Consider the following 25,986-nt stretch of genomic DNA (forward strand, 5'->3'; position numbering starts at 1 on the left):
ATAATCTCTGTTGTGACCATTTATGATCATTTCTTTTTGCAATATTAGAATATTAAGTCCCATTCATATTCCTTTTGTTCATTTCTATATCTGTTTATCCAGTTGACTAACCTGTCTAGCTCTTGCATGTCCATCAGTTTTAGTAACCATTCATCAATTGTTGAAGTATCTGAGTCTTTCCATTTTTTAGCCAATAAAATCCTGGCAGTAGAGATAGTATAAAGTGTTTTTTCTCAATCTCTTTTGTAATTTTGTTTGTCATGTTCAACAGATATATTCTTGGCAAGCACTTGATTTTCCTATGACATCTAAAATTCAACTGATATTGATCGCAATGTTTGTTAGTCTAATTTATTGCAGTACATTGTTTTACTATTGACATACAAATAAGGCAAATGTCATGAGGTATGGTATTTCTTACTGCAGTTATTAGGATTTTAAAAAACCCTATCCAAATGGCATTTCTGTTGTCTTTTCTGGTGATTCCCAGCACTAGTAGAAAGATTTTATTCCCATCCTCAAGTGGTTTTCTTTTTAAGATTGTTCTCTTTTCCCCCTCAATCTTTTTTTGAAATTATAGTGGCATAGCACATTAGAAAAAATATACTCTTTTGAACTAATGCACTGTAATTCTAAGAGGGAGAAAATGTAGGACTATCTCAACAAACCAAGCCTATGTTTTTATAAATTCTTGGAAGAGATATAATGCATATCTGAGAAATTGCTACAGATAAGCCCCCATAAGACCCAAATGAGTGGGAGAAGGAAAAACCACCAACAAACCAGACTCATGCTTCTTTAGGCCAATCTGTCAAAGACAAAGACAGACATTTTGAGATAGTTGGTTTATCCTTAGATATGAAGGAATATAGTCAGTATCAAGCAAGGTTCAAAACAATTGTTTTAGAGAATAATTCATTATTAATATATCTTCCTACATAAGATGTCCAGTTTCACTTAGTTTCAGTTAGAGATTTCATAACAGGCATTCTGAGTGAAATCTTAAAAAATTTTTTGTTAGTTTAAAGAAGGGCTGACTATCATAAAGCTGCAGTCCAGCAACATCTTCAGGCTGCCCCTTCCTGTTATTATATCCTATTGTATATTTTCTGTTAGCTTAGCTATGGTGCCTTTGATCCAGTGATACGGGATAACATTCAGTTGCCCTCTTTTTACCGGATGGTCCCAAATGAAGAAACTCAGTATGCTGGGATTGTTCAGCTTCTCAGGCATTTTGGATGGAACTGGATTGGACTCATTGTTTCAGATGATGACAGTGGAGAAACCTTCCTCCAAACCCTGAGACCAAATCTCTTGAAGAGTCACATTTGCATTGCTTGGACAATGGTCATCCCATTAGTGACAGCCATTATGCCCTATGAAATCATTGAAGCCAAACTGCAACCAATTTATTCTGCCCTGTTTTCTAATGAAATAAATGTGACTCTTGTATCTGGTGATGTCCAGTCTCTGGAGGGTTTACGAATTATTATACATTCGGCTGAAATTTCAGAGATGATCTCACTTGAGAGGGTGTGGATCATAACTGCTCAATGGGATTTCACAGCTGTAAACACTGAGCTAAAATTCAGCCACAAGTTTTTCAATGGCACCTTGTCATTTCAGCTCCACACAAATGTGGTGCCAGAATTTCCAGAATTTCTTGAGACAATAAGCCCTTTCCAATCTGACTTTTTTTATCTCTCTAAATTTTGGGGCATGACTTTCCAATGTTTACTCCCCAAGTATAACCCGTATTGGGCAGTCAGAAAAAACTGTACAGGAGAGGAAAAACTGGGGAGCCTCCCTGGACCGGTGTTTGAAATGGGCATGTCTGGCCAGAGCTATAATATCTACAATGGTGTGTATGCTGTGGCACACAGTCTCCATGCCATGCTTTTATTAAGATCCAAGTGGAAAGAAGTGGAAAAGGGAAAGAAATGGAACCTTTGGAAAATACATCCATGGCAGGTAACCACATATTACTGCTGAAATAATAAAACTTTTAAAAACACTGTTACATGTTGAAAAGATTTTTATCCTAGGCTCATGGAATAGAAGTCCACTTGGAATGCACTTTCAATACATTCCTTTCATAATTTTGCACCACAGGCCACAGAAGGTAAAGACAACAAATGAATTTTGGATCAAAATCAAACCACTTTCCTGAAATGAATTCACCAATTCTCTTCAGTTTCTACATCAGCCTCTAGTTGATCTAGATTGAGATTGTCAATTTGGGGTTCTTGTTCGTTCTCTGACACCAACCTTTTCATTTAGGGTTTATCATCCTGGCTTCAATATATCCAGACGGAAGGAAGCCAGTATAAAAAAATGGCACAAGACAGTGTTTATCCTTCAGTAGTATCCTTTTGGGATGATTCTGTGACTTTGGAAGTATAGACATGGTGATCAATGGTGTGGAAATTCCAAAGAGATCAAATTGATAAAAGGAAGTAGCAGAAAGTATCACATATATTATATTTACCCTACTCTGTGTTTTAAAATTATCTTTCCATGTAGCTTCACTCCATTCTCAGAAGCATTCACTTTAACAATAGTGCTGGGGAAGAGATCTCTTTTGATGAGAATGGGAACCTGGCAGGTGGATATGATATCATCAATTTGGTCACATTCCCTAATGAATCTTTCCAGCGGGTTACTGTTGGGAAAATGGACCCCCAGGCATTCACCATAAACAGAAGTGCTGTTATTTGGCATCCCAAGTTTCAACAGGTCAGTGAAATGATGATGACAATGACGATGGCAGTGATGCCAAAAATTATTATTATTATTATTGGTATCGTTGTCAATGTCATAAGGTTCACACTGATATTACTGCTGATGAACAGAGTCCAAATCATTCCCTGAGTATGATTAAGTCCATATATGACTTATTACCTTTTCATTTTTATTAACTGAAAAAAGCTGAATCATCCCATCAAGAAAATGGTTATCTGCAATGAGATTTCTTGATTTACAAGAGATTTTTTGGGGGGAAATGGCTTGAGAAAAAAGTTGTCTTCCACACAGGTTTAATCTGAAGTGCTTTCTTTTCTGTGCCACAGTTCTCTCCCTCAAAAATATTTTTGGTTTTGTTTGAGGGAAAAGTTTTGCCATCTGAAAAAAATATTCAAAAAATTTGCAAAAACTCTCACACATTTCACTGAACAGGAAGAAAAGTTTTGAAATTATTTGTTCTTGCATACAAGAAAGAAAGATCTCCAAAATGTTTAAGCAACAATTTCCTTGTGGTTACTCTTAGATGCCACCCAGTTCCACCTGTGTTGAGAGCTGCTATCCTGGACAGAGCATGTTAGTCCAACTGGGAAAGCAAGTCTGTTGCTATGATTGTGTTGAGTGTCCCAAAGGGAGGATTTCAGTCCAATGGGGTAAGTGAAGATCTTTAAATTCAGTTGAATTAAACTAAACTGTTTTTGTTGCACACAAATTGATAAAGATATTTCCTAACAGAAAAAGTGTGAACAGGGGAAAAAGAGAAGCAATACAAGATTGCCAGGTTAGGAGCGTCCCAGGACCTGAGAACTGAGGGCAAAAATCTAGGGGACTTGGAAAGAACCTAGTGGTCCTACAAGGGATAGTTCCTGTTGATGTCAAAGGGAGTGGACCTATGTGGAGTAAGCCTGAAGCAAAGTCTAAAGGTCGTAAAGGTGGAACTGTAGTAATCTATTGTGATTTTATTCCTCTGAGTAGGGTTTTTGTTCGTATACTGCCAGTCTGGCTACTCAATAGTCTCAATTCCTGAGCTATGAAGGGTGGTGTCAGCATTAGTTTTGGAGTTCTTTCACCTAGTAGTGCTGAGGGACATCATTATCGATGTTGAGCCCACTCTGTTAAGATTGGTGGAAAAATTCATGGAATATATGTCATCTATGGGTCTGACCCAAACAGTATTTTCCACCCACCCGATGCTGCTGGTCACACTTTGGCACTTGTTTTCTGTTGTGGTGGGATCATATGATCTTGATGTACAGGACCTTTCCATGGTTCTCTCATCATGGAGAGATCACTACTTGCCCAGGTTCAGACATTTTGGAACTCAGATACATCCAGCAGATGCTGGTTCTTCTCTCTTTCTGAGGCCAGGGTAGTGGCAGTTAGGATGGAAGGGGAGGCTTTTCATTTGTTGCTGGGCCTAGCCCTGATGGAGCTGTGTCTGCCTCTTTTTCTTCCCTTCTGAGGCCAGGCAGTGGGATGGATGGAGGCCCTTTCATCTGCTGCTGAGGTTAGGCATGAGGGAGATGTGCCTGTCCCTTCTTTTCTTCCTCAGAACCTATGGCAGTGGGAGGTGGGATAGCGGGAATCTTTAAAAAACCAAACCAAACCAAACCCTATTCCCATATATATTTTGAATATTCTTACAATTTTCTGTACACCACTAAAAAGAGTCAGCCTAAATGTCACTGGAGTTGTCTCCGGGGGATCCTCTGCCAGTGTCACCTTCATTACTGCTGTTGCCCAGTAGCTTCCCTTCTCAGGTTTCTCTGCTGTGCTCCCCATAGGAACTATCAGTTGTCTTCTGCTGGAGGAGTTGTTACTTCATAGATATATATTTGACACATTTAGCCCATCTCTGCAATAAAAGCCTATCTGATTGGGGAATATTTCTACCAATATGCCAAGCTAACCTCAACGGAGAGTAAAATCACACCAATTTAGAAAGTGAGAAATTAACAAACATTTATTATTCCATAAGTTCAAAAGTACATGCTCATGAAAGAAGACAATTAAGGTACTGTAAATAAAAATAGAGATGCTTTTTGTATTGTGAAAATAACAAAACTTATTATTTCTTTCAGATGCAGAAGAATGCAAGAGGTGTCCAGATGATCAATATCCAAACAAGAATCAAGACCGATGTGTTCCTAAAGACATATCCTACTTATCTTATGAGGAGTCCTTGGGATCAGTTCTGGCTTCCCTGACTCTTTTCCATTGTGTGACCACTGTTGTGGTCCTATGGTGCTTCATTCAGTATCACAGTACACCTATTGTCAAAGCCAGTAATTGGAACATTACCTGTACATTGCTCTCTTCTCTGTTGTTCTGCTTCCTCTGCTCTTTCTTATTCATTGGGAAGCCTGGGGAGATTGTCTGCCTTCTCAGACAAACTGTCTTTGCCATTGTTTTCTCCACTGCTATTGCTTGTGTATTAGCCAAAACCATCACTGTGGTTTTGGCCTTCATGGCTACCAAGCCAGGCAATAGGATCAGGAAATGGGTTGGGATGAGACTTGCAGTGCTGGTTATCATTTTCTCTTCTCTTATTCAAGTCAGTATTTGTATTGTGTGGTTGGCCACATCTCCCCCTTTCTTAGAGTTGGATGTAGACTCTCAGGTAGATCAGATTATTATGCAATGCAACGAAGGCTCAGGATTCATGTTTTATGTTGTCCTGGGCTACATGGGACTACTGGCCATCATTAGCTTTATGGTAGCTTTCTTTGCCCGGAAATTGCCTGATAGTTATAATGAAGCCAAGCTCATCACCTTCAGCATGTTGGTGTTCTGTACTGTTTGGGTGTCCTTTGTGCCAACATATCTAAGCATGAAGGGGAAATATATGGTAGCTGTGGAGATCTTCTCCATCTTGGCTTCTAGTGGTGGGTTGTTGGGCTGCATCTTTCTTCCTAAATTGTACATTATTGTGGTAAGGTCTGACCTGAACACCAGGGACCAGTTAAGAAGGAAGAAGGATGGTTATAGTTAGGTCTGTCATATTTTCAAAATAACATTGACTGATAGTTACAATTTTTTTAAAATGAGGCAGCATGGTAGTACTGCGCAACAACACAACATAGGTTTGACTGTTTGGAAGTGAGAATTGACATGATTGTGTCTTTGGAGATTAGCGCACAGCTAAAAAAAGCAAATTACTGCTGCTGAATTTAATTCTAATTCACGATGTATCCTGATATCATCACATGGATTTTTGCTGCTGATGCCACTGGCTGGATGCAACCCGAGAAAGTTCTGGCTAGAATCAGGGTTTAGCCAGCCGGAGCCCTCCTGGAAGCGGGGATGGACACGGGATGCACCTGGGTGGCAGAATGGGTGGCCAAATCCATCTGATATCATCAGGATGCTGCCTTATTTAAGATTTAAGCCAGCTAGAAGTAAGCCGGTTTTACAAGCAATGTGATAAGCTCCAGAGTTTAGCTTTTGATTTGAAAAAAAATGGCCATTGAAGCAACTTACAGGAGCCAAATTCAACACTGGAAGCAACAGGAATCCATTTTGATAGAAAAGTCCATGTGATAAAATCAGCTTAATTTCTGAATTTTCACCCATTTCAGAAGAGGTAAGTCGGGGATCTGAGGCTATGCAATGTCTTTGAAGCCAACCCTAATTAGTTCTGTATTAGCTATTTTTTGTCAGGACCATGTTGAAACAGGTCTGATAAAATGACAATGATGTGGCCACTAGGTGAAGCTGTTGTGCAAGTTATTTACAGCTCTAGTGACAGTTATATGTGTGAGTATTTAAACAGTGCATCATTGGAATGTTGATGCAACTGTCAACTGTCATTGTCAACTGTCCCATGACAACAATTTTATGCCCCAACAATTTTAACTTCTCAGTATGTATGATATTTCACAGAAACAAGGATGTACGGGGTCTGTTACCAAAGGTTTAAATTTTCAGAATAAAATGGGTAGATATGGAGGCAGCCATTTCCCTAAATGTTTCTGGTTTGAATCACTGGGGCTAATATATATTGACTTGTTTTATAATCAGATAAATGTCACCCTTGTGTCTGGTGATGTTCAGTCTCTGGCGGGTTTATGAATTATTTTGGAGTCATCTGAAATTTCACAGATGATCTCACTTGGGAGGGTGTGGATTATAACTGCTCAGTGAGATTTCACAGCTATAAACACAGAGGGAAAATTCACCCACAAGGCTTTCAGTGGCACCTTGTCATTTAGACTCCACACAAATGTGGTGCCAGGATTTCAATAATTTATTGAAAGAGTAAACCCTTTCCAGTTGACCTTTTACTATCTCTCTGAATTTTGGTGCCAGGCTTTCCAATGTTCACTCTACAAGTATAAGCTGTATTGGGCAGATGAAAAAAATTGTACTGGAGAGGAGACTCTGGGGAGCCTCCCTGGACCTGTCTTTGAAATGGGACTGTCTGGCCAGAGCTACAATATCTACAATGGTGTGTATGTTGTGGCACATGGTCTCCATGCCATGCTTTTACTGAGAGCCAAACAGAAAACAATGAAAAAGGGAAAGAAATGGAACCTGTGCAAACTTCAGCCATGGCAGGTAATCACAAAGATTTCTTTCCACAAATAAACTGTGAAAACACTGGAGATTAGTGCATTGCTTTTAAAGTGCCTTATTCCTGATGGGATAAAGGCATATTTAATTTTAAAACCAGACTTTATTGCATTCACTGGTGGCCAGGCGAATACAACTCGTATGCAGCCCAGATCCCAGTCGCACTTATACAGTGGCTTTGCAACAATGGCAAATCTCATATTTGAGAAGCCACTGCATAAATGTGGCTAGGATCTGGGCTGGATACTGTTGCATTCACCTGGTCACCAGCGAGTGTGATAACACCTGGTTTTAAAATGAAATGCATATTTATCCCACTAGGGATAAAGCGCTTTAAAAGCAATGTGATAATGTCCACTGTGAGATACAGAGCTTTTATTAACTAGTTAATTTAGGGTTCAAACAGATTGGTTAAAAGGGCTGCCGTTAGGCTGCATTGGGGGCATGACTTTTACATGATGCACATGGTGGAAGCTGAGATAAGCCTGCCCCCCCCCAACACTCCTTTTTGTCAGTCCGTTTCAGGACCATGGCTATAGCCCAGATTGGAACCAGGCGCATTCAATTGCCATGGTCCTGCAGTGACCTTTTGCTCGTCTGATTGAGGTCTTATCTAGGTCCCTGACCTATACAAATCAAGTCTATTTGGAACCCATTTTAGATGAATTTCATACATTCATTGTCAGTGGTGGGCTCAGAAGCCAACAAATGACTTTCCCATCTGGAAAAAAACACCATTAATGTATTTGCAATGGCTATGAATTGGAAAAATGAACAAAAGGTCCTAGTTTTAATTCAGTTCTTTCACACAAAACACTTAAATCAAATATTTTTACACTAAAATAGTGTTTTAAAAAACTGTCAGAGCACTGATCCAAAATCAATTTCGAGCTTGGGGGAAAGTAATAATAAATAAATAAACTTTTTATTTATATCCCGCTCCTTCCCAAGATCAGGGCGGCTTACAACAATAGATAAAAACAATTACATACAGTACAATAATAAAATCAAAGATTACATATACATTATGCAAAAAGAAAAATAGACAGACTAAAAGCCCCATTAGCCCATCCTCTTTGCCACAGGAGAGGAGGGAGGCCCACAGGATTTTTTTAAGCGGGGAATGCCTGCTGGAATAGAAAGGTCTTTAGGTCCTTTCTGAATTGGGCCAGGGAGGTAGCTGAGCGGAGCTCAGTGGGCAGCGTGTTCCAAAGGGCCGGGGCGGCGATGGAAAATGTCCTCCTCGTGGTGGAGGTAAGCCTGGCCCCAGGCACCTTCAGTAATTGCTGCCCAGATGTTCTGAGGGTGCGGGACGGAATGTACGGGGAGAGGCGGTCCTTCAGGTATCCTGGGCCCAAGCCATTTAGGGCTTTATAGGTAATCACCAACGCCTTATATTGGGCCCGGAAGCGAATAGGCAGCCAATGAAGATCTTTCAACACCGGTGTTATATGGCTGGCCCTGGAGATGCCAGTGACCAGCCTGGCTGCCATATTCTGCACCATTTGTAGCTTCCGGGTTTGGTATAAGGGTTGCCCCATGTAGAGTACGTTGCAGAAATCCAATCTCGAGGTTACCAGAGCGTGTACTACAGTTTCAAGGTCCCTCTGGGCCAGGTATGGGCGCAGCTGGCGAATCAGCCGAAGCTGATAACAGGTGCTCTTGACCGTGGCGTTCACCTGAGCAGTCAGGTGAAGCGACGAGTCAAGGAGCACCCCCAGACTGCGCACGGAGTCCTTTACAGGGAGCGTGACCCCATTCAGGACAGGTGGAACCACCGCCATTCCTGGACCAGGGGAACATATCACAAGTACCTCCGTTTTCTCTGGATTCAGCTTGAGTCGGTTTTCCCTCATCCAGCCCATTACTGACTCTAGACAGGCCACGAGAGGAGAGACGCCATCCTCAGTCACTGCATCAGTCGGAGACATAGAGAAAATGATTTGGGTGTCATCAGCGTACTGATAACCCCGCGCCCCATGTCTCCGGATGATCTCTCCCAGCGGTTTCATGTAAATGTTAAATAGCATGGGAGACAGAATGGCTCCCTGAGGGACCCCAGTTGTAAGGGCCCGCTCATCAGAGCACACGTCTCCCAGCTGCACCATCTGGGACCGCCCGGAGAGGTAGGACCGGAACCACTGGAGCGCAGTGCCCCCGATTCCCACCTCTGCCAGGCGTCCCAGAAGGATACCATGGTCTATGATATCGAAAGCCGCTGAGATGTCCAAGAGCACCAACAGGGACATGCTTCCCCTGTCGATGCCCAGACGGAGATCATCGACCAAGGCGACCATGGCCGTCTCAACCCCGTAACCCGCCCGGAAGCCAGTTTGAAATGGGTCTAGATAATCCATTTCATCCAAGACCGCCTGAAGCTGGATTGCAACCGCCCTCTCGATCACCTTACCCAAAAATGGCAACAGCGAGACTGGCCAATAATTGTTATGTACCAGGGGGTCGAGGGAGGGCTTTTTTAAATAAAGGTTTTACAGTGGCCAATTTTAATTCCGATGGAAATTGCCCATCCCTCAAAGATGTATTAATAATCCGGCGTAACAATAAAGTTACCGCCGGTCCCCCCTGGGCCGCTAACCATGAGGGGCAGGGATCGAGAAAGCAGGTTGTCTTCCGAACACTTCCGAGGATCTTGTCCACATCATCGGTACTCACCAACTCAAACTGATCCAGTTTAATGGAGTCCACGGAGGCTCTGGATGCCTCTACCCTAGGTTCTGCTTGAATGTTGGCATGAAGACCTTTGCTTATGCGAGAGGTTTTAGCCACGAAAAAGTCGTTAAATTTGTCACAGCAGGCCTTAGAAGGTTCAAGGATCTGGTTCAGGGCACGAGGGAGCTGAGTTAGCTCCCTGACCACCCTGAACAACTCTGCCGGACGCGACTCCGCGGACGCGACACGAGCACCATAGAACGAATTCTTTGCTGCTCGTATCGCCTCTCCGTAGTCCTCTAACAGTTGGTCTAGGAGAGCCTTGTCGTCTAAGCGAAGGTGTTTCCGCCAACGGTACTCTAGCCGTCTCAGTTCCCGCTTCCTTGCCCGGAGATCTTCCGTATACCAGGGCTTGCGCTTGGAAGCAGGCCTGAGAGGGCGCTTGGGAGCGATACTGTGTATAGCCCTTGAGAGACCGGTATTCCAAATACCGGTGAGGGCATCAACAGAGTCGCCGTCGCTTCCAACCATGAACCCCTCTAAGGCTTCCTGGAACCTTTTGGGTTCCATCAGCCTTCAAGGGTGGACCATCCTAACAGGTCCACCACCCCCGAGGGGGATCTGGGTAGAGACCTTGATTTTAGCCTCCACCAGGAAATGATCCGTCCATGAAAGGGAGGAAATATTAGTTATTTCCGTCCACGGATTTTCCGCACCCGAACAGAAGACCAAATCGAGAGTATTACCCGCACAATGCGTAGGACCCTCTATCAGCTGGGACAGGTTTTTTCTAGTGTTTTTTCTAGTGTTTCAAAAGTCATCTGTTATTTTTGCTTCCTAACATTTTTGCTACCATCTACTCTGGTGTAGAAAGTGGCTTTGGTGGGGTAGGAAAGCTGTTGTCTATCTTTCTTCTGTTATCCAAGGATCTCATATCATTCAGAGTTTCAGATATGGAAATGTACTATGCTTTATTCAATAACTCAATAATTCTGTAAGTCAGCTGCTTAATTTTCTCTCCCCCCCCATTGGCTCCCAGGCACTGGACTGTACCCCCAATTACTTCGGCCTGATACAGATGGGTGAGAAGTAGCGTGATGTTAGGGTTTGGGAGCATGCAGCAACCCTAATACATATGGGCAGCACCATCTAGACACAGTGCCACCCACATGGCACACGCATCCGTGATGTGTCTTGTGCAACGCGTCCTAATGCCGCGGTGCACAAGACACATCACCGCAATGCCCCAGGGTGCAAATGGTGCCTTGGCGTCATCATGGGAAGGAGATCCATTTCAAATCTACTTTTTGGGGCAGATCGTTGTCATAGCCATGCAGTTGCCATGGCAAAGAGCTGGCTGCCCCTTTCTTCTAATCTGTACCGGGCCTTTGATACTCATTCCTGAGCTTGGAAAAGTAAACATTATTATTACTGGTGTTTCCAAATTTATTCAGTTACTCAATGTAATGTTTTTTGTTGCTGCTTTGCTTGGTTCAGAAAGCTGCTACAAAAGGGTGGAGACTGGCTGCAAACTCCATTTTATCAATGTTTGATCCTAGGTATGGGAACTCTTTAACTATTTCAATTTCTTCCATGTCTAGGGTAAACTTATGTATTTCTACCATGGTCATTATTTTTGTATTCTTTGGCCTGTTACAGACTGCCAAAATAAAGCTGCTTCGGGTCTCTTTGGAGGTATGCTACTTAAATGATGCATGGGTCCTAAGAGCCTGGAGGTCGCGCCAAAGCATTCCTAAGCACTGGAGTGCGGCTTTGGTGCAGCTTCCGGATTCTTAGGATGCATGCATCATTTAAACAGCATACCTCCAAAGAGACCCGAAGCAGCTTTATTTTGGCAGTCTGTAACAGGCCTTTATGTTCTGCCTTAGGTCAGGCTTTGCACTTACATCTTTTTTTAAATATCTTTATTAAAAAAATACTACAAATACATAAAACCATTATACAATAACTACAATCAGTCATGCATATAATATATTAAAAATTACAAAATACTTCTTTCCCACCTTCTCTTGATCCATCTGTCTCTTTGTACACCATCTGAGGCACAGTACAGACTGCCCCAAAACGGTGGTCTGCACGCGCCTGTTTTTACTCCAGAGGGATGCTGCAGCTGCTAGACCGCACAACGTCCCTCTGGCGTAAAAAGAACTCGTTTTTCCATGTTGTTTTATTAGCACAAAGTTACATTGTGAGTGCGCCAATGGCACATTCTTGATGTAACAGATGCTCCGCAACGTGCAGATTTTATGCGTTCATTATGTGAAAATGGCGGCGGCTGTGTGGATGGAATGCTGCCATCAGGCCGCTGCCATTACATACTAGAGTTCTGGACTGTGTGGGTGCTGTGCGGTCCGGAACCCTAGTATTGCCACCGCCACGCCCCTTTCGGCCCATCTCTCTTGGGCCTAAGACTTTTAAACATTCACCATTTTCCTTTCTCTTTCATCTCTCATTTCAATTTCACTTTCAAATTACTTCTAACCTCCTATCCTATCCTATCCACCTATATTCTCCTCTCCTTCATACATACTACCTTTTGCTCTTTGTGCTTACATTTTTAACCTTCTGTAGTAGTTGTTCTAGATTTACAATATTTTCTGCTAGTGATATGGCATCATGTGCATATTTTAGAATGATGAAGTTCCTTCCTCATATTTTCACTCCTCCTTCTTCTGAATCTAAGTCTGCTATACTTATGATGTTGAACAAGTATGGTGATAGAATGCATCCTTGCCTGACTGCATTGCCAAGTGAGAACCAATCCGTTGCTTCAAAATTCTGTTCTGACAGTAGCCCCTTGACTTGATTTCAGATATCTCACAGGACTATCAGATGTAGTGGCACTCCCACATCCTTTTGAGACATCCACAGGTTTTTGTGATTTATACAATCAAATGTTTTGCTATTATCTATAAAATACATGGTGATTTTTTTCCTGGCATTCCATTGTGTGCTCCATTATCCATCATATGTTTGCAGTGTGGTCCCTAATGCCTCTTTCTTTTCTGATCCCTGCTTGTATTGCTAAGATTTCTCTCCATGTTTTTTTCTTGTGGGAAGAAATGTATTTGGTCATCCTTGTAGAAAAGAGAAATGTAGAACATTACAATACAAGGATTCTGGCGTTGGCAACGACTACAACTAATGTTTAGGTGGAATCTCTTTTCCTGTATCCTGAATTCATTGCTCTATATTCTAATCTCTAGAGCAGCAGAAAACAAAGTTGATCCATCCTCAATATGACATCTCTTCAAATATTTAAACATGGCTATCATGTCACCCTTTAACCTTCCCTTCTCCAGGCTAAACATACCCAGTTCCCTAAGCCACTCCTAATAGGACATGGTTTCCAGACTTTTCCTCATTTTGGCCAACCTCCTCTGGACACGCTCCAGGTTGCCCCCATGAATTATTGAATTGTGGTGCCCATAACTCAACACAGTATTCTGGGTGACTCAGCTGAAGGCAACTTCTGATGTTCATGAGAAGGAGAGGGAAATATATGGGATATCTTCCATTTTCTACCATCTTACTGGTCCTGTGCCAATCTTTATGAATTCAGAAAGTTAGACTAACTCTGCTACAGGCTACTCTCTCAATATTGTTTTCTATTCTGTTTGCTTGACCAGAAGCAGGCTATTCTCAATAGTAAGATAAGAAAAACACAGTTTCAAGAAAAGAGATATCTGTCTTGTAATTATTAAAATTACTGTGATCAGGGCCGCAGCTCGTGGAAATCCCACAGAGCAATCAACTCTCGAATTATACCCTTGCAACCCATTGGTGGTATGATGTCCCGCATCAGTCTAGAAATACTCTTGTCAAAACAACTTGCTCCATTTTAGTCTAGGAGGTTAACTGGAGAAAGGCATAGCTTTGTCATTCCAATTTTTCTGTGTCTTATGTGAAGACTTGATGGTGCCCAAAAGTTAAGCTGAAAATGTTCATCTGGTTCCAGGCTGGCGAGATATTCACTTTCTGGCTGGTTTTCTTGCTGCTAGCATTGCATTATTCTTCCAGAAAGCATTTGGTCTCCTCCATGTGTAGTGAGACAATAAAAGCTCCAACTCATCCATATGATCCTTCAAAAGAGATTTTCATTGGTGAATTTGTATCCATTTCACTTGGGAACTTCATTCTTCCAGATTTTCAGAAACACCCAGTGTCCTCAGGAACACCTTCTTAGTAAGTTGCCATTGTTGTTCATACTCTGAAGTGGCCTGATTATCATCCTTAATTTTAAGAAGTAGGTTAACTGTTTTTAAGGACCAGCTTGTTTTCTATTCACTCTTCCTTTCTGTTCTTTTTAAGCCTTACAATGTCAGGTAGACAAAAGGCATCAGCAGGGCAACAGTTCATGCAAGCTTTTCTCACCTAGTCATTCACTCAAAAAGAATGAGTGACATTAAAAGAAATAGAAAAAAACATAAAAACGCAAGGGCAAATAAATGATTGAAATAAATGGGAAGCTTTGTAACATTGAACACTGCAGACCACACACTTAGTTTTTAATTTTGGTTTTGTTTGTGACTGCTTCTCCTTTGTGTTTTTCATCCTATACTTTACACTAAGTTTCCTTTTGAGGGAAGGCCCTTTACCTTCTGTCTGTTTTTTCATGAATGTAATTTAACAAGATTAACTTTAATGCATGGGTTCACATCTCTGATTTTGACTGTCATTTTATTTCAGTTTGATCTCTAATAACTACCAGCATATCCTGGCCTTCATTTTTGCTATTCATGAAATCAACAGGAATGTTGCATTGCTACCAAATGTCACACTAGGATTTAGGATCTCTGACAATGCTTTTAATTCACGCCGAACCTGTTGGACCACCATCAGTCTTCTGTTCCTAGGACAAGGAAATAGCGTAAATTACCACTGTGGAAGGGTAGATAATTTAATGTCTGTCATTGGGGGACTCACAGCTGAGAACTCAATCCAGATGGCCAACATCTTATCTACATACAAAATTCCTCAGGTATGTGTATCTAAAAAGATAGATATATGTATCTGAAATTGTTGTTGTTGTTGTGTACCTTCAAGTTGTTTCCAACTTATGGCGACCCTAAGCCAACCCTATTCATGGGATTTACTTCAGAGGGGGCTTGCCATTGCAAGCATTAGTAAGATACCCCCACAGAAATATATCTATACTGCTTGTCAAGGTTGACCCTACTTAGTTGTGTTTTGACTGTTTTAACCTTTCAATGTCTGTGAAGATTAAAAGAAATGAGGGAAGCATTGAAAGAGGGCAGGTTTTTCAAAATTTTCAGGAGAGACTGGGTAGACACTCAGAAAATCATTTCCCCTTTTTTCCTACTTTGAATCTATTAGCAGCTAAGAATTGCTATTACTACCAGTATTGCCCATGATTATTTTTTTAAAAAAATATTTATAATATATATTTCTTTTATATTATTACCTACTATAATGATCCTGCAAGGTCTCAGGGTCTAGGTTATTGGAAGGGTAAACCCAGGGAAGATGGTTCATGCTAGCTAATTGGCGGTGTGGACCCAATTGCCCCTGATACCCACTTGGGTACTGTTAGCCAATGGGAGAGGAGAAAGGCGTTGGATCAGAGCTGCAGCAACTACAACCCACAGCCCTGATCTTGTCTTTCAGCAGCGCAATAAAAAAAATCAGCAAAAAGCCTTTTTTGCACCCTAGAAAGGGTGCCATAGCTGCCAGCGCACGGCTTTTCCGCGATCCTTTGGCACTGTGTCACACCTCGACACCACCCTCAGGCTGGCCTTAATGGATGATCTGCACAGCCCCTAATTGTACAGGTCTTAGTGAAGCAATGAATCCCAAGTAAAGATTAATGGAAGCCAGGGACCATCTAGTTGGATGGGTTAGGTTTCTAGTTTTTTTTGAAAAAGGTATTGAAAAACAGGGTTGGCAATAGGTAGCGTTGGAGAATATTGTAGTTTTTTAATATAAGTACAGCTGTTTAACCTGTGTTTGGTTGAATTATTTTTCTTGTTAGCAACCAGGGGAAAATACTTGCAAAACCTGCAAGCTTTCTTGTTATAACTACAGCTACCTTTTACAATGTTATTTTCTAATTTTAAATAAAGAGTTCACTTTTTAAATGTTCCATATTTATTCTGATTTACTGTATTTCTTAAGGAAGAGTGAAGGGTAAGCTCTGGTCACACAGATTATCAGGAACCCTATAACAATTCTTCTGTGCTCCCAATAGGCATAAGCAAGAGGGAGAGGTATTGAGCCCTTACACTCTCAGGAACCTGAGAGGGATTAAATATCCAAAAAAGGGCTTGGTGGCAGTACTATTATGAGAAGAGGAGGCAAATCTGGATAGATTCCAGCTGCACTCCAGCCCACTTTTTGCCAGAACCCTGTTAGCCAACACAATTCTTCTTCCCACAGCAAAGGACCAAAATGGGTATTTTGAGAGAGTTGGTTTATCTTTGTGAATTAAGGAATACAGATGGGCATTTATCACACCCGAAATAAAAGCGACTTACCTCTCTTGGGTTAGAATCAATTGTGGCATGCAGTTGGATATTATTGCAGGGAAAATGCCACGGATGCCGCCGCCCAATTGCATCCCAGCTAAAACCCAGCTACAAATTGTATTCAACTGGCCAATTTGCAAAGGGAGAGGAGAAAGGGAAACAAGGTGAGGCTTTCTGGGGGGTTAAAAAAATAGAAGGACCAGCAAGGTAAGCAGAGGACTAAGGGGCTTGACAGACCACCCCTAAGGGGTGGCCTGCAGCTGCCAATTTTAGTGCTGGATCAGGGCTGTGGTAACTACAACTTGCAGCCCCAATCTTGCCTTTCTGCAGCACAAAAAGGAACTTGCTGACTTTGCAAATCAGCCAGCTGAGTGTGGCTTGTAGGTGGGTTTTAGGTGGAATGCAGTCAGGCGGCGGCATTGATGGCATTTTCCCTGTGATAATGCCCAACTGCATCCCACAATGGAGTCTAACCCAGGAGAGGCAAGTCACTTTTATTTTCGGTGTGATAAACTCCATGGTTTGAAGGACAGATGGCAACGATGCCCCCTTCCTTATGTTGTTGGAGTGCATATCCCAGCCTTGATTATCATTGGTGTTGCTCTGAATTACTACTGAGAGTGAGTTCCAACTACATCTTTAAGTTTCTGGAAGATTGTATCTTTCCAATCATTAAATCTTACTGTATCTTTCCCATTAGCTCAGCTATGGTGCCTCTGATCCAGTGATGAGGGATAAAATTCGATTCCCTTCTTTCTACCACATGGTTCCTAATGGAGAGCTTCAGTATGTTGGGATAGTCCAGCTGCTCAAGCATTTTGGATGGAACTGGATAGGCCTTATTGTTTCAGATGATGACAGTGGGGAAACCTTTCTCCGAACCTTAAGACCAAAATTCTTGCAGAGCCACATTTGCATAGCTTGGACAATGGTGATCCCATTAGTGACAACCATTCTGGCACATGAGACAATTAGAGAAAAGCTGTGGCCAGTTTATTCTGCCCTGCTGTCTAATGAAATAAATGTGACTCTTGTGTCTGGGGACATCCAGTCTCTGGAAGGCTTACGAATGGCTTTATACGCTATGGAAATTGGGCTCAATCTCCCACCTGAGTGGGTGTGGATCATAACTGCTGGATGGGATTTCACAGTGGTAAATACCAATGCAAAATTCACCCACAAGACTTTCAATGGCACTTTATCATTTAGAATCCACACAAACGTGGTGCCAGGATTTGAAGAATTTCTTGAGGCAACAAACCCTTTCCAATCTACATTTTATTATCTCGATGTGTTCTGGGCCATAACTTTTCAATGTTCACTCCACAAGTATAACCTGTATGTGGGAGATAAAAACTGTAATGGAGAGGAAAGGTTGGGGAGCCTTCCTGGACATTTCTTTGAAATGGGACTGTCTGGCCAGAGCTATAATATCTACAATGGTGTTTATGCTGTGGCACATGGTCTCCATGCCATGCTTTTATTGAGATCCAAGCAGAAAACAATGAAGGAGGGAAAGAAGTGGAGCCTTCAGAACCTTCAGCCATGGCAGGTAGTCAGAGGTATTACTGTAAAAGCATAAAACATGATGAAAAAATATGGATTAGACAAAGGACTCTTCTAGTACCTTTGGGACTAATTGGAAGAAAAATGTTTGTAGCATAAGCTTTTGTAGATACAGCGTACTTCATCAGATGGCTGAAGTAGACTGGGAGTGCATCTGCACTGCAGAATTAATGCAGTTTTACACAGCTTTAACTGCCATGCTCAGTGCTATGAAATTCTGGCTTTTGTAGTTTTGTGACTGTGATGACTAGGTCATCCTGTCATTTGGAAACTTCTCCTGACTACAAAGGGTTAATCTAGGGGGAGGTACATGTTAATGAGAGCTGACATCACATGCTAATGAGCTGTGACATCATAGCTGATGCAAGGTCTAACTGACCAATCAGAGAGTAGGACCGCGAGATTCAAGAACTTTCTATGGGAAATCTTTAAAAGGCCCTTTGTGGCCATGCAGTTCTTTGTCTCTCCCTCTCTCCTCTTGGGGGGAAACCATGCGTCCTTTGTTCTCCATCTTGGCTTTGGTTGGGGAAACCAGATGCTTTTCTTTGTCCTCTGAGCAGCTGGAGGACTGGCTCAGGAATGCAGGTAGAGTTGGCACGGAGTCAACTCCCTGATTCCAAGAATTCCACAAGGACTACAAAGCCCATCACTGTGTGAGTAGCTCAGGAACAATGTTAGTGCGTTTAGGTTTTTGTTATGTTATCCAAATAGCTTGGCTGAAATGAACTCTTTGTAATTATGCTTCTATGCCTGCAAGGCAAGGAGGCCTTGCACGAATGATACCTTTCTATTCTATGCTATTTCTTTAAAATAAACTTCTTTCTTTAAAAGTATCGGCTGTCTCTCCCTCTGCTCCCTGTACATGCGTCTTGGGCTTGGGCTACTGGTGGCCGTGGGCTAGCAAGAAAGGAAACTAGATCTCTCTCCCAAGCAAGTCTCAGTGTGTGCTTGGGAAATATAGTTCATTGACAATTCACTGAGTGGTGGCAGCGGAAGAAAAGTTCTTTTCTTTTAAGGGACTCCCTGGGAGTAAGGGCCACGCACAGGGCATTGCTCCCAGGGAATTATCACAGTGACATATTTAGCCTTCTCTGTCAGAGAACTCTGTTGCTACAACAAACTACAAATCCCAGGATTCCATAGGATGGAGCCATGGCAGTTAAAGTGGTGTCAAACTGCACTAATTCTGCAGTGTGGCAGCAGCCTGAGGGCTTGTCTTTATGGTCCAAATAAAACAGTCTCAAAGCATCCTCATGGTAACCTATCTTCATGATGCAGGGCCAAATCCCCAAGTTGAGGGCAGACTGTCTTCATGATGTTCGACCGGTTCCACATCTAATCTTCTTTATCCTTCCCTTAAAGCACTTTTTATACACTTATCTTTTGCTCTGGATTTTGCAGGAAAACCCAGAGCACTGTAGTAACACTGGGCAGCTGTGTACACATGTGCCACCCACTTCTGCTGCTCCTAGCATGAGTTGCGCTCCCTCTGATGTCACAGTGAGGCACCTAGCTATTTGATCACACCTGTACAAGACTCAGAGCTGCTCCTGGAGTATTCTAGCTCTAGAGCCTCCCAGATTCTCCTTGTTACCACCACATTCTGTAGTGATGTCCAGTTACTGTCTACACATGCGTCCCTGCTTTGTCACTAGGCTCTGCCACTGCTGGCACATGTTACTCCCTCTGAACTCAGAAACAAGGTATCCAGGTTTGATCAAATAGCTAGGTGCCTCATTGTGACCTCAGAGGGAGCCTCTCATGCTAGGAGCAGCTGAAGTGGGTGACACATGTGTACACAGCTGCCCAGTGTTGCTACAGTGCTCTGGGTTTTCCTGCAAAATCCAGAGCATTTGTTACAAACTCCATTCCCCCAAGCATATCCAGGGCAGCGATGTTGGCCTTACAGGAAAGTACAATAACATCCCAAATCCAACCCCCCCCCCCAAAAAAACAAACAAACAGTGATACATTTATGGGGCCAACAAAAATGTGCCAAATACATTGGGTCCTTGGTATCCGTTGGATTTTGGTTCCAGGATCCCTCATAAATACCAAAATACTGGTATTTAATTCTTGTCTGAGATAAAATACAAGCTCTCTGAAATAAACAAGACTGGAGTTCCTGTTAGCTAGGAATGCACACTCTCTGAACAAAGAAGGACCTTCTGGAACAGCTTAATAATATTTATAGAAGGTAGAATTTATAGGCCTAGAGGATGTGGCTTTAATCTAAATGTTAATTTATTTCTGACTGTATATGTAAAAAACATCTTGTGGAAGCAGTATAAAACATGGGCTCTGAAATGCCTCAATGTCTCACTTTGGAACTTTCCAAAAGTGTGTACCAGTTTCTGCTGCTGAAAACTTTGTTTTTTCTCTCTACTTCTTGCTTTCATTGCTTTGCAAATTTGGACCAATCTGCTAAGCAGTGAACCTCACTCTTGCTGACACAGACAAACCTTACAAAAATTTACCAAATATATACAAACTATATCCAATTTGAAAGAAAAAGAAACCCTTTTATTTTACTATTTTCATCAGAATCCCCCCCACAACTGGCTGCTTTCACTGCAAAATGGGTACAATTCTGTGTGACTACTTGGTTAGAGCATTACAGAAGACGGGTATATTTGTTGTCAACTCCCCAATTTTCCATATGCCTAAAAGAAGAAGAAGAGCTCAATAAGGATCTCTAGGACAGGAATACAACTGACTTTTTAGTAAACAGTGAGCTAGATTTTTACTGATTACTTTCACCATTTTTTAAACCTACTATGTTTTTTGGGGTTTTTTTTTTTTTTTGGTTCTCTTTCAATGTAGCTTCACTCCTTTCTCAGACGCATCCACTTTAACAATAGTGCTGGGGAAGAAATATCTTTTGGTGAGAATGGAGAATTTGCAGGTGGATACGATATCATCAACCTGGTTACATTTCTCAATGGATCCTTCCAGAGAGTGCATGTTGGGTGGATGGACCCCAGGGCTTCCCCAGAGGAAGCCTTCACCATAAATGGAAGTGCTCTTATTTGGAACCCCAAATTTAAACAGGTCAGTGACATAACAACCAATGTAGAATTAGTAGTAGTAATAATAGTTGTCTTCTTCTTCTTCTTCTTCTTCTTCTTCTTCTTCCCACCTGACTTCTGTATTGTAGTTAGCGATTCACAACCTAAAGTTAAAGACCCTGTACTGCTCCATATTAATTAATCTTACATAGTCACAATTGTAGCACCATTGTCATGATTGTAAATTTTCCCCAACCCACCTTAAGAGCAAGCAGCCACATCAGGTGAAAGATATTCAGTTTCCAAATGTTTTCAGCCTCCTCTCACCAATGAGGAGGGCTGCAACAATCAGAAGCAGGACCTCTGAGCCAACTAATATTGAGTATTACAGAATTGCTTCAGATTATTTGTCATGTGCTTTGACTTCATCTAAGGCTGCATCTGCACTGCATAAATAATGCAGTTTGACCAGCTCAATGCAATGGAATTCTGGGATTTGTAATAATGTGAGAGATTTAGCCACAACAAACTATAAATCCCAGGATTCGATAGAAATCAGCCATGGCAGCTAAAGTGGTGCCCAACTGCATTATTTCTGCAGTGCAGATGCAGCCGACATTTCATCTGTAATGACTTTCTTCATGGTTACTCTTAGATGCCCCCCAGTTCAACCTGTGTTGAGAGCTGCCATCCTGGACAGAACATTTTACTTCACCCAGAGAAGGAGGTTTGTTGCTATGACTGTGTTGAGTGTCCCATAGGGAGAATTTCCACCCAGTGGGGTAGGTGAAGACCATTTAAAGTTCAGTTGTGCTCAATTAATCTATTTTCTTTGCACAGAAAATCATGAAGGCCTTTCTAAACTGAAAAAAGTTGGGCTAACAGAGGATGCATATCTGATTGCCAGATCAGAAGCATTTGTGCTTCTGAGATTTCAGGGTGAAAATCTGAGGACTAGATATAGTTTCTGGTGATGCTGTTGGGGCAAACACCAATGATGTTACGATGGGCAGTCTCTGGTCACATCCCACCACCATAAAGTTATTTTTATTTAAGCAGGACTTTCATTGATTTTTCAAAACTCATATGGCACAATATTGGTGAAGTAGTCTGCTATGTTTGCCCATGGCAATTTTAAATATATTGTAAGCTCCCCTGGGTCTTGTGGTTGGAGAAAGGTGAGGTATAAATTGAAGACATGAATAAATTGATCTACAAACTTCAAACAATCACAACCAACAGGGAATTTAATTAAAACTTTCAGGATATGTATTCTTTGAAACAAGATGTTTTATTTTTCTTCATAACCAGGAAATCTTCCTTATACTCCAGGTAACAATCCCTATAAACATTACAATGCAACAAATAATTAGGAATCACAATTAGTACTGATGCTTTATTCCATTATTTTTGCATTTTGCTTGAAATCAAATGATTAATGGATGGCAGCTAAACAAATGAAAACTTTGAGACTCTGGAGTTCATCAGACAAGGGAAATTGGAACTATAATCCAATGGCAATCTGAACACAATCATAGGGTTATTGCGTGATAGACTACCATACGCAAATTTGGGCAATGGCATGCTATTTTCGGGCAATGGGAAGCCAGTGCATACGCAATACGCAATCATGTAATTTCGCTAAACTAGCGAATTCACGTGAATGTGTTCTGGCTGCACTTTCTTTTCATGCGAAATTAAGAGAAATTCCTCTGGTGTGATAAACTCCTCTGTCTTTTTTTCAGATGCTGAACAATGTGATAAGTGCCCAGATGATCAGTTTCCAAATATGAACCAGCACCAATGTATTCCTAAAGAAATAAGCTACCTATCTTTCCAGGAGCCTTTAGGAGCAGTTCTGACTGCTCTAGCTCTTTTTCTTTGTGTGATCACAGTTGTTATGATGGGGACCTTCATTCACAACTGCAATACTCCCATTGTCAAAGCCAATAACTGGAACATTACCTGTATCCTGCTCTCTTCTCTGCTGCTCTGTTTCCTCTGCTCTTTTTTATTCATTGGAAGGCCTGGGACTGTGACCTGTTTTCTCAGGCAAACAGTTTTTGGCATTGTTTTCTCCATAGCTGTGGCTTCTGTTCTAGCCAAAACCATCACTGTGGTTTTAGTCTTCATGGCCACCAAACCGGGGAATAAGATGAGTAAATGGCTTGGAAAGAGACTTGCAGTGCTAATTATGATTCTTTCTTGTCTTATTCAATTTGACATCTGTGTAGCTTGGCTGATTTCTTCTCCTCCTTTCCCAGAGTTTGATGTACACTCTCAAATAGGGCAGATCATAGTGCAGTGCAACGAGGGTTCAGAACTCATGTTTTATGCTGTCCTAGGCTACTTGGGTCTGCAGGCCATTATTAGCTTCACTGTGGCTTTCTTTGCTCGGAAGTTGCCTAATACTTTTAATGAAGCCAAGCTGATCACTTTCAGCATGTTGGTCTTTTGCAGTGTTTGGGTGTCCTTTGTCCCTACACGTCTGAGCATGAAGGGGAAATATATGGTAGCTGTGGAGATCTTCTCCATTTTGGCCTCTGGTGCTGGCTTGTTAACTTGCATCTTTCTTCCTAAATTATACATTATCATAATGAGGCCTGATCTGAACACCAAGGAGCAGCTAGTGAGAAAAAAAGTATAGTTATACTTGAGAGAGGACATGATATTGTCATCGAATTCTGTGATGTGATGTGGTAGTTATGGTGTGTTCCTCCGCTCTTGGTATGGTCCATTACATTTCCCACAGCTCAAAAATTTTAAAATATTTGTTTGATTAGTATCCTTTAAGAGCAACTTGTCAAATACTATCTTTCATTCTTTCTTTCTTTCTTAGGCCCATTACAAACGGGCCGTTTTGTGCGTGTGGAGCACGCACTAGGGTTAGAAAGGGGTGGTGCTTCCGCACCCCCCTAACCCTAGTGCGTGCTCTGCACACACAAAATGGCAGCGGCCGTTCCACACAGCTGCTGCCATGAGGATGTCATGACTGCACCGCCTCTATAAGGGGCGACGCGGAAGTGATGTCCTCGCTCCGTGCTAGGGCGCCTAGTGCGCCCTTAGCGTGGAGCAGGAAGGAGCTCCGTTTCAGAGCTCCTTCCTGGTTTGGTCCGCTGGGCGCAGTCTTCACACGGTTGCGCCCAACGGACCAAAGGAGCCTCCGCGGGGTGTCCTTAGGGCTTGAAGCCCTAGGGACACCCCTTATCAGGCTGCGTGGAAGCGGCATTTTGCTGCTTCCCCGCAGCCTGAAATGCGGCAGATCGGGGCCTCAGTGGCTGCCGTTCTGGCCACTGAGGCCCCGATACACTGGGGAAAGGGGCGGGTACAGCCCGCCCCAAATGGGCGGTCTGTAACCCGCCTTTTTTTCTTTCTACCACCCACCAATCTACCACATAGCGTAGCTGGTGTATTATGAATGTATTTGTACTCCACCCCATAGCAAATGATCTAAGGGTGGTATACAATTATTAAATAATTAATTTTTAAATAGAAAGAAAAGGGTAAGAATGAAGAATGAAAAAAGAGGGTAAAAATGACACCCAAGTCAGTGTGGCCTACAAACTCTCATACTGTGCATGCATTAAACCTCAAATCTATCAAAGGATTAATAATTACATGATAAGAAGATAATTCTGAGCAGGACCACCATGAAACTTTTTCTGACTTTGTACAGAAGGAAGGCATGCTTAAACTCCATTTTGAAGTACACTGCTCCCTCGGGTTACGAAATTAATTCGTTCCGCGGCCGCTTTCGTAACCCGAAAAGCCTTCGTAAGCCGAAATGCCATAGGCGCTAATGGGGAAAAGTCGCGATTCCGTGTGAAATAGCGCCGAAAAGCACCAAAATTTTTTTCGTAACCCGAAAAAACATTCGTAACCCGGAACAATTATTTCCTATGGGATTTTTTCGTATCCCGGAAATTTCGTAACCTGGGTATTTCGTATCCCGAGGTACCACTGTAAAGGCATGCTTGTGTGTCTCAAACTGCAAGCCAACCCAGTTGTTGCTACCATACAGCCTCCTTCAGCTCACTGCAGGTGGATTGGAACATGTTTTATTTCCAGTTTGCCCAGTGAACTACCTTTCTCTGCTATGATAAGCACTCATAGGAACAGGACCAAGAGCAGTAGGGGGACGTGCAATGTATTTGCTTTTGTTGTGTGCCTTCAAGTGACTCACCCAAGGCCACTCAGTGGGTTTTCATGGCTGAGCAAGTAAACAAACCTCAATCTCCCGAGTCCAAATACTACGCTCAAACCACTATACCATCCTGGCTTTTGCAGCATATAGCTGTCACAATATTGAGAAAGTTAGAACTGAAGTAGGAGAAGGCCAAATGAAGTCTACTTCCACTTCTGCTCCAGCTGTTTACAATGTTGCCTTGAACTGGGTGAGACATACCAAGTATAGCTGGCAGATGCTGCTCCTGGCTGGCTTGGGCTGTTCTCATACCTGAAACACCTTCTTTTCCTTCATCCAAGGAGTGTCTCCCTCCATCTTTCCTCTGATCTCACTGCCAGCCATTTCCCTTTCTAGGGTCTACCATGAGTACACTGAGAAGGCTTTTCATAACCATATGTAGGACCTGAACATTTGCTATAAACCTCTGGTGTCCAGAACCAAGGGAGGCAAGCAGACTGGATATTGCACCCCCCCCCCAAAAAAAAACCCTCTTTCTTCTCACTAGCCCTATGTCAGTTCTTATGAATTGTAAAAGTTACACCAGAATTGCTAGTGTTGACTTCTATCCTGTTTACCTGACCAGAAACAGACTATCATCAGTTATAGGAAAAAAAGAAACACATTTTCTTAGATTGTCCTGAGACCTAAGGATTTCCAGAAAACAAACAATTAGCTCTGTGATTATTAAAATGACTGTGATCAGTACTACTGTTCTTTGAATCCCTGTGGGTAGTCTTCA

At 42.2% G+C, this 25,986-nt stretch overlaps 2 protein-coding genes across 2 annotated transcripts in view; both read left to right on the forward strand.

The window, feature by feature from the left end:
- LOC121933809 (vomeronasal type-2 receptor 26-like) overlaps positions 1–5,731 on the forward strand; it is an 8,822-nt gene extending 3,091 nt beyond the window's left edge. Inside the window, exons 4-7 of the mRNA XM_042473802.1 lie at positions 1,117–1,533; positions 2,524–2,736; positions 3,266–3,392; positions 4,821–5,731. Of these exons, the coding sequence (XP_042329736.1) occupies positions 1,117–1,533; positions 2,524–2,736; positions 3,266–3,392; positions 4,821–5,731 (1,668 nt within the window). The remainder of the gene's footprint in view (positions 1–1,116; positions 1,534–2,523; positions 2,737–3,265; positions 3,393–4,820) is intronic.
- Positions 5,732–14,041: 8,310 nt separating this feature from the next.
- On the forward strand, positions 14,042–23,758 carry LOC121933810 (vomeronasal type-2 receptor 26-like). Its single transcript, XM_042473803.1, has 6 exons — positions 14,042–14,187; positions 14,692–14,983; positions 17,188–17,640; positions 20,877–21,104; positions 21,717–21,843; positions 22,807–23,758. Exons 1-6 carry the CDS (start codon positions 14,042–14,044, stop codon positions 23,706–23,708), a joined length of 2,148 nt encoding a protein of 715 aa, XP_042329737.1. The 3' UTR covers positions 23,709–23,758.
- The last annotated feature ends 2,228 nt before the right edge of the window (positions 23,759–25,986 follow it).

This window comes from Sceloporus undulatus, chromosome 6 (assembly GCF_019175285.1).
Source record: "Sceloporus undulatus isolate JIND9_A2432 ecotype Alabama chromosome 6, SceUnd_v1.1, whole genome shotgun sequence".
Lineage (NCBI taxonomy): Eukaryota > Metazoa > Chordata > Lepidosauria > Squamata > Phrynosomatidae > Sceloporus > Sceloporus undulatus.